Here is a 9,011-nt window from a genome sequence, read left to right as displayed (position 1 = left end):
CCACCCAGTTTGCGCCAAGGCGTCTGCCGTAAACTAATAACATGCTCGTTTTAATATTCCTGAACGCTTGCTGATGATGCCAGTTAGAGCTTAAACTCACCGGAGTCAAATTCCTTGTTTGCGTGTACAGATTTGGCGATATAAATTATTCTGATTAAACCTTGTTTACGTTAGTAACAAAAAATGTGTGTGCGTATATACTGTCTGCTCAGTTTATTTTGCACTGTTGTGCATTATACCATCTAGCGGTGGTTTGGTGGTATCGTCGAAAGTTAAATGAGCTTGTAATTTTCAAAGATTCGGGTGCTTGTAAATGCAACCTTTGACCCTTCTCTTACTACCCGGAACAACAACAGAGTTTAGCGTCTCCTACTTTAAAATATAATAAGTTACATCTTCTATACAACGTTTTGTTTAATATGAACAAAAACATTGGGCTTGACTTTAGTACTGTGTAAATACAGCTCTTCTTTATGGGTTCAGCTGCTCATATAAGAGATTTCATACATGATAATGGACCGCTGATCCTGGACGGTGGGTTAGCAACTGATCTAGAGGCGCATGGAGCCAAACTGCAGGTGAAATAACCAAAAAAAATCAGACTCAGCTTCACCTTCTACCATACACCATTAATTTATTTGCTAAATTCTCTCTTATAGCAATTGCAAACAGCATATTGTAGAGCTTTGTAAAACATTGTTCTTAAGTCTAGCTCATTGACCATAAATATTAGTATTTAAGAATAAATCATTATTTATTCTATTATACTTCGCTGTATATGTGTTTAAAGACATTTTCATGTATAAAGTAGTTACTAACTGCAGCAGACAAGGGGAGTAAAATAATACATTTCCAGGAATTAAACTAATTAAGTAAAGTACAATAAAATAAACATTTGTGTAGTATATGTATTTGCTGTGCCTATGGGTGAAATACCAGAGTAATTACTGTTGCCCAGCTGGTGTATAATCTATAGGGATGAAACAAAAATGCTGCAAATAAGCATAAATTTAAAGGCTGTTTCACTATATTTTTGAGTCACTAGGCTTTAAGTGTTTCTGTAAATATTCTTTTGTAGCTGCAGTTAAATTTAATCTGTGTTATTAAATGTTCAAAACATAATTAAATGGACAGAGAGTGCCCTTGTGTGTGTGTCTACTCAGGGAGATCCTTTGTGGAGTGCCAGGCTTTTGCACACTAATCCCCAGGCCATAAAAGATGCTCATTACAGGTAGGTTTGTGCAAAACACTGTACTTGCAAAGATGTATTTATTCATGTATTTATTATTACGTAAAAAAAAGAACATAAAACAAAATAATATTTAAATATTAATAATGATGCAGTTAAAGAGGATTTTAACAGCTCACATGAAACCCATGTACTGTCATTGCAATAAAAATAAATGATCATTTTATGTTTGAAAAGGAGTAGGAGGAAGCTAATGCAAATCTAATCCACCCCCATTTAATATACCATTGCAAAATACTCATTTACACAATATTTATTTCCCTCTGGGATTGATTAAGTATTTTTATACAATTTCATTATAAGTGTTGTTGCTGTTTTTTTTTTTTGTTTGTTTTTTTTTGGTCACATGCTCTTTATTGTTGTTTTTGCTTTTTGTTTTCTCAAATTCAACTCTCCCCTCAGGTCATAAATGTTTGCAGTATATTTTGTATTTCTGTGTGTATGTAAATAAACTAAACTAACAAATAATTCAGGTATGGTAGAACCGATAAACTATATAAGATACGCAATGTTTTCTTGTTCAAAATGTATCTTGTTTTCCCAACACCGCAACACTCTTTTCTATCTTTGATTTTACATTTTTAGTTAATTTCTGAGTCCAGTTTCTGAAAAGATTTGGCTGAGTTTCTTGGTCTTATATTATAGTAAAGTGACTATTTGGATTGATGGTCAAAAGAAAAGTAGAAGAAAAGAAGAAAGTACCTCAACTCATCACTGAGCCACAATCGTGTGATCCCGCTTTATAATCACTGCTATTATCTCACTAGGTTTCTCCTCAGTGGTGCTGATATTATTACAACAGCCACATACCAGGCGAGTATCCCAGGATTCATCCGCCACCTGAGCGTTGACTCTGAACGCGCCAGAGAACTGGTGATGTCCGGAGTTCATCTCGCCAAAGAGATGGTCAAGACATTTGACTCTGGTATTAATTTATAAACTCTTTGACATTTTTTTATGGTAGCTGAGAATATGATGTACTTTTAAACTATGATGCTTTCCCTGTTTCTGTCTCAAAGGACAGACATGTCCCTTGGTAGCAGCTTCAGTGGGACCATATGGGGCCTTTCTGCACGATGGTTCAGAGTACACTGGGACTTATGCGGAGGAGATGAGTGTTGAAGTGAGTGGCTCCTTTGATGTTGGTTATGGTGTCAGTAGAGAATGCCTTCATGCTGAGACTGAACTGCTGTAGGCCTTTATGATAACCACTTGTCTCTGACATGTTTTATCTTTTTAAGGAGCTTAAAGAGTGGCATCGGCCACATGTCAGCTGTTTAGAAGCAGCAGGAGCTGACCTCATTGCTTTTGAAACAGTTCCGAGTATCAAAGAAGCAGAGGCTGTGGTGGAGCTGCTGAGGGAGCTGCCAAACTTTAACGCCTGGCTCTCCTTCTCCTGCAAGGTAACCATTGCTGATTATAAAAGCAAATGTCTGTTCATCTTCAATTTACCTAAAGCCACAAGACAACTCCCTTGTGTTTTGTACTAAAAACGGCATCAGGATGACAAGCACATTTCAGACGGCAGCTCGTTCATGGACGCCGTGAAGATTGCCAGTAAATGCCCGCAGCTGTTTGCTGTAGGAGTTAACTGCTGTCCACCAGCTGTGGTGGAGCCGCTGCTGGACTCTGCCAGGTCACTGCTGAGGCCAGACATGAGCTGGGTGGTGTACCCTAACAGTGGAGAGGAGTGGGACACTGAGCAGGGGTAAGTCTGCGGGCAGGGGGAGAGGCTGAGTTTCCATCAAGAGAAAACTGCACAACAGTGTGCCGAAGTGTTCCCAAAACAATACACAAATATAGTTATGAAATACATAGAAACATACAGAGTGAATGAAAAATACTTTATTAACCCCCTGGGAAAAATCATAATAAAAAATATAAACTAATTAAACACATTACTCTGATATTATAAACTTATATAAAGATGTATATATATATAGAGAGAGAGAGAGAGAGAGAGAGAGCGAGAGAGAGATCTGTACATGTATAAATGATAAAAAAATTAATTAAATATATTCTAGACATATTTGTCTCAGAATACCACAAAATTAAATAAAATGTTATCAAAAATCAAATCAAAGCTGACTAGCTAGTGATGTAGCCTAAATGTTGCTAGCTAAAAGTAATTTGAGGACAGATTTTATTGACTTTCTTGCCATAAAAAACATTCATGAACACTTTTGAAATGACTTAATTAATGCATGTAAATAAATGAGACTCAAACAAAATTGAATTATGAAGGAGGATGAAAAACTAAAGAAAACTCTTGCTAACAACAGCTAGCTTAGCAGTGTAGCTTAGCTTAGCAGCCATTTCTGGGTTGGACTTGAGGGAAGTCTTGACTCATTTGGTGTGACTAAACTCTCTACATTAGTTATATTAATAAACCGAGCAAAACAGGGATTTATTATATAGATTTTTAAGTGTCAGACTTAAAATATGTGTATGTATGTACAGTAAATAACAGAAGGCATCTGTCCAGTATAACTCAAAATGTCAGTGGATTTAAAACTGCATCACTTTTGAATAACTACTTTTTGTTGGTTAACTAGTGAAATATTTGCTCTTATGACCAGAAAAATTTGGAAATATAGACTTATGTAAAAAAACAAAGAAGAAGAAAAAAAACTTATGTTTGGTACAAAGTATTTCAGAGATCCATCCATGTTTGTCAAGTACTATTGAGAAGTATCTTGTTCTTTTTTTTAATCTTCACTATATTAGACGGAAATATAGTACAAACAGAAGTTTGATGTTCCTGTAAAGGAGTATGTCAATTTATAAAGTTATTGTGATACTTTACCATTAAGGAAGGTTCTGTTTTCACCACAATTTAATGTTTTTGGGTTTTTTTTCTTAAAAAGGTGGCAAACATCAGGGAAAACCTCGGGATGGAATCCAGACCTAAGTCACAGATGGCTGAAGCAGGGTGCTGCTCTAATAGGTGCGGTTAGATTCTTCCTCTTCCATTCATTTATCTCCTGTTTTACAGTGTTCTCTTTGACGGATATATTTCCATCTGCTAGGTGGATGCTGCCGGATTGGTCCTGCTCACATCGCAGAGTTAAGGCAGCAGTTAAAAGGAGCGTCTCCTGCAGAACAGTCCTAAAATGAGACTGTTGCATAGCTCTGTGCTAGACCTGTGGATAGTACACACACACACACACACACAGCAGAAAGGTCCACATACTTTGTAATTACACATAAATGCACAAGTTTGAGTCCCATCTTTACCATGACTGCATCAAAACAATACCTCTAATTAATTATTTGCATATAAAGACAGAGTTTGAATAATAAATTAAAGGACATGATAGCAAAAACAATAAGAGAAAAAGTTTTGCTGTAAGTTAAATTGAGTGATGAAATGGAAGTGTGTTTTATTTGTTGGTCTTGCTTCTAGACCTGTTAACAGAATAAAATCTGTATTGAAACAGATAAATAAAAAACTGCCTTCTGGTTTAAAATGTGAGCTCTAATTTGTGTAGGTTTACATCAGTGTAAACAGCACTGTGTGAAAGATATAGCCATTTTAACACAGTGCTCAGAATTAATACATATATGTTGCTCTGGATCATCACAGACATCCCTTTGGGTATTCTTGATCATTTCCTCAGCTGGTTATATTGTCCCAGAGGGAGAGTTCCTTCTCTAGCAAAGTTAATGACTTTGTGGCTCAGTGGCTGCCTTAAATAGTCTGTTATCACAACATTGAATTGCTTCAGATCTGAAGAATGGTGCATATGCTCTTTGAAGAATCCCGGGATGTTTCTGTCCTTAAATGGTTGCCAAAAGGAGCTTGTGTGGAGACCTGAAGATGGCAGATCACAGATGCTTCTTGTTTGGATAACGCTTTAAAGAATCTGGGAAAGAAGGATGTGGGAATCTGTCCAAATTCATGTTAAGCTGCTGTAACTCCTGCCACAGAAGCTTTTACAAAGTGTTAAATGAACAGTCTATTTTACTTAATAGATTTAAAAAAAAAAAAAAAAACATTTTTAAAATATTCACTCACCAGCCATTTTATCAGGTCCACCTTTGCAATAACTTGCAAACACAAAGCCGACTTGATGAAGTTCAAACTGACCATCAGAATGAGGAAGAAAGGAGATTTAAGTGACTTTAAACGTAGCATGGTTGTTGGTCTGAGTATTTACTGAGATTTCCACACACAACCATCTCTAGGGTTTACAGAGAATGGTCTGAAGAAGAGAAAATATCCAGTGAGCAGCAGTTGTCTGGACGAGATTGTCTTGTTGATGTTAGAGGTCAGAGGAGAATGGACAGACTGGTTGGAGATGATTGAAAGGAAACAGGAAGTCCAATAAGCACTGGTTCCTACCAAGGTCTGCAGAACAGCATCTCTGAACACACAACACGTCCAGCCTTGAAGCAGATGGACTACAGCAGCAGAAGACACACCGGGTGTCTCCTGTCAGCTAAGAACAGGAAACTGAGGCTACAATTCACACACACTCACCAACACTGGACAATAGAAGATGGAGAAACATTGCTGGTCTGATGAGTCTCCATTTCAGCTCCACATTCAGATGCCAGGTTCAGAATTTGGTGGAAACATCATGAAAACATCAATCTCTTTAGCCTTGGATCAATGCTTCAGACTACTGGTGGTGTAATGGTGCCGGGGATATTTTCTTGGTACCAACGTGGCCTGGTTTAACCACCACAGCCTACCTGAGTATTGTTGCTGACCATGTCCATCCCTTTATGACCACAGTGTAGCATCTTCTGATGCTACTTCCAGCAGGATAATGCACCATGTCACAAAGCTCAGATCATCTCCACCTGCTTTCTAGAACATGACAATGAGTTCACTGGACTCCAACGGCCTCCACAGCCACCAGATCTCAGTCCAGTAGAGCAGCTTTGGGATGTGGTGGAACGGGAGATTCTCATCATGGATGCAGCCGACAAACCTGCAGCAACTGTGTGATGCTGTCATGTTAATATGGAGCAAAACCTCTGAGGAATGTTTCCACCACCTTGATGAATCTATGACACCAAGAATTAAAAGCAGTTCTGGAGGAAAAAGGGGTCCAACCCGGTACTAGCAAGGTGGACCTGATAAAGTGGCTGGTGATTGTATGTTTGAAGGAGGAAAAAAAAGTATCAGCTTCCAGCTGAAAATTTTGATCAGAAAGGTATTCTCACAGTTAATAAAGTTAATCAAATGATGTAACTTATGAGATATGAGGTGCAAACCTGGCTTTTTAGAGACCCCATTGTTCTGGGGCTGGTAGCTAATCCAGTTTGTTCTGCAGTAACTGGACTGACAACCAGTAAGTGAATGAAAGCAACACTATGGCAGCAAAGAAATACTAAAGTGACAGAGGTTTATAAAAACAATCTTATTTTATTGTAAAATAAATAACTACAACAAACCCCACTGATGAGGCTGCACTCACACCTGCGTTGGGTCGAAGACAACATGGTGCAAACAAGTATAGAGGAGCTTATGTCTGTATAAACATGGAAATAAACCACATGGTCTTTATTTTCTCTGCTTCACATTTAAAAGTTTGAGATGTGTCTCCCATCTCTTCAAGGAACCAAGACCAACTGCACAACTGTTACTAGAGGATTCATAAAGCACAGCAACATGTTGGCTGCTTTAACAACACTGACTGGACGTGTTTCCACTCCACTAACCAGACAGGAAGCAAGTTCACTTACTGTACCTGTACAACGAATACGCAGGTGTGTCGTCTTTGAACTGAAGGTGAAGTGAACGTGTAATCATTGTGCGTTTCTAGGTAGAGCTAGCTGGATATAATGTGCTCAGTATCACTGCAGTGAGTTGAAGGTGAAGTGATGAGAGTGGAATTAAACTCAGATTCGTATATGTCAATAGAAGGAAATGTGTGATTACATACAGAGGTGGACAAAATAACACCTGGAGTCAATCTGATGTTTTATACCAGTTTTTAAAACCGTAGCAGGGGTTGATACAACTCATTCTTCATGTTTGAGCATGTGTTATTTCCTCCTCTTCATACTTTTTAATGCATTCTCAATCCAAGTCTTCTTCAAGTGTGAAAATACATTAAAACCCCGTAAAAAAAAAACAGCTTGACCAAAGCAACCATGAAACGGCTGCACTGAAGAAAAGAAATATGTACAATTTTTTCTGTATTAATTATTTTTTGTATATTTTTGAAGTACCAGTAATACAGAAATAGACTGCAGATTACATGTCTAATTAAAAATAACGTGAAAATATTTTTTAAAAAGAAAATATAATTTCACATAAAAAGACTTAAAATACATGTTCTAATTTGTCATAATTTAACTAAAAATGTACCATATTCTCTGGACTATAAGTCGCTCTGGAGTACAAGTCGCCTTTATTTAGAAATTTATTTCACAAAATCCAAGACCAAAAACAAACATTTAATCTGGGAAGGCAAGTTATTCAACTACACAACAGCACACGGAACAACAGGCTGAATATGTGTCCGGTGTCTTAATGTAACACCAGGATTTTTTTAAAAGTGTGACGGAGAACTTTTCACCTTATTACACTTAATAAACAGCTGATTGAGGCGCTGAGAAAGTACGAAAATGTTTACATCACATTTGGCATTTAAAGACACCGACACTGTCACGTGCACAACCCTGCCCTGCCACATTCAAAGTTTCGCGTTAAATATAAATAACCAGGTCAATTGTTCATTGCACATAAAGACACTGACCCCATCCACCCACCCACCCTAGTTATTCCCGCCCCGTTGTGGACGAAGCTTATCGCAGAGTATGAACTGACCGAAACTAATTTTTTTTAACGGCCTCGAGAACATTAACAGAGTTCTTGCTTCTCATGGAGTACGTGACAAGCTTTACTCCGCTCCGTCACCTCTTGGATTTCACTGTCAAGCAAACTGACGTAGAACCGAGTTCCAAGTTTCCTTTTTCCAAGTTATTTGCAGAGCGGTGTCACAATTCACGAGTCCAGTTTCACACTATTTTTATGGTCTGTAAATGTGCGTAAATAGTTTGTAAACTGCAGAACGGGATTTTCTTCTTGGGGGGCATTTTGTTTGTGTTAAAACTTTCTCAGTTGTCTTTAAGATAATGTTTTAGTAAATTTTTTCAGTGTTACAGTAGTAGCGTATATCGTGGTTATCACAAGCCTACAGCGCCCTCTAGTGGCTGTAGACAGTAATGTTTACTCATTGGTGCATGTCAGTCAGGTTGAATTAATATTTAAAAACATGTTAAATTACACACACACACACACACACACACCCATATATATATATATATATATATATATATATATATATATATATATATATATATATATATAGTCAGTCGCACATTACTATAAGTCGCAGGACCAGCCAAACTATGAAAAAAGTGCAACTTGTAGTCCGGAAAATACAGTAATTTAAAAAAATAGGTTAACAGCTAAAAGTTTAATACTTTCAGTACTCTATTATTTTACTGTATATTGTTTTATACTGTTATACAGTAAACCTATAGTCTTGGCCTAAAGGTTAAAGAGGTGTAAGGGCTCTGGAGAATGCAGGTTCAAGTCCCTGGACTGGCAATAAACTGAAATATTATTACATAAGCTAACACCACGCTTCATTAACCCCTTAATGCTGTTGATGCAAATTTGCAATAAACCACTTTAGGCCTTTGTTCGTTTATTTTTTGTTTAATCTAAATTATTTATTTTCTGCCTTAATATACTCTTATGTATGTATTTATTTCTATATTACTTAATTATGTTATT

General features: G+C 37.2%; 1 protein-coding gene across 1 annotated transcript; it reads left to right on the top strand.

Moving 5' to 3' along the window:
• The first annotated feature begins 311 nt into the window (after nucleotides 1-311).
• Nucleotides 312-4,719, top strand: zgc:172121 (uncharacterized protein LOC337599 homolog). Its single transcript, XM_042006892.1, has 8 exons — nucleotides 312-578; nucleotides 1,164-1,231; nucleotides 2,017-2,174; nucleotides 2,269-2,372; nucleotides 2,491-2,652; nucleotides 2,752-2,957; nucleotides 4,117-4,196; nucleotides 4,279-4,719. Exons 1-8 carry the CDS (start codon nucleotides 474-476, stop codon nucleotides 4,359-4,361), a joined length of 966 nt encoding a protein of 321 aa, XP_041862826.1. The 5' UTR covers nucleotides 312-473; the 3' UTR covers nucleotides 4,362-4,719.
• The last annotated feature ends 4,292 nt before the right edge of the window (nucleotides 4,720-9,011 follow it).

This window comes from Melanotaenia boesemani, chromosome 14, assembly GCF_017639745.1.
Source record: "Melanotaenia boesemani isolate fMelBoe1 chromosome 14, fMelBoe1.pri, whole genome shotgun sequence".
NCBI lineage: Eukaryota > Metazoa > Chordata > Actinopteri > Atheriniformes > Melanotaeniidae > Melanotaenia > Melanotaenia boesemani.
This window is presented reverse-complemented; position numbering and strand designations above follow the sequence as displayed.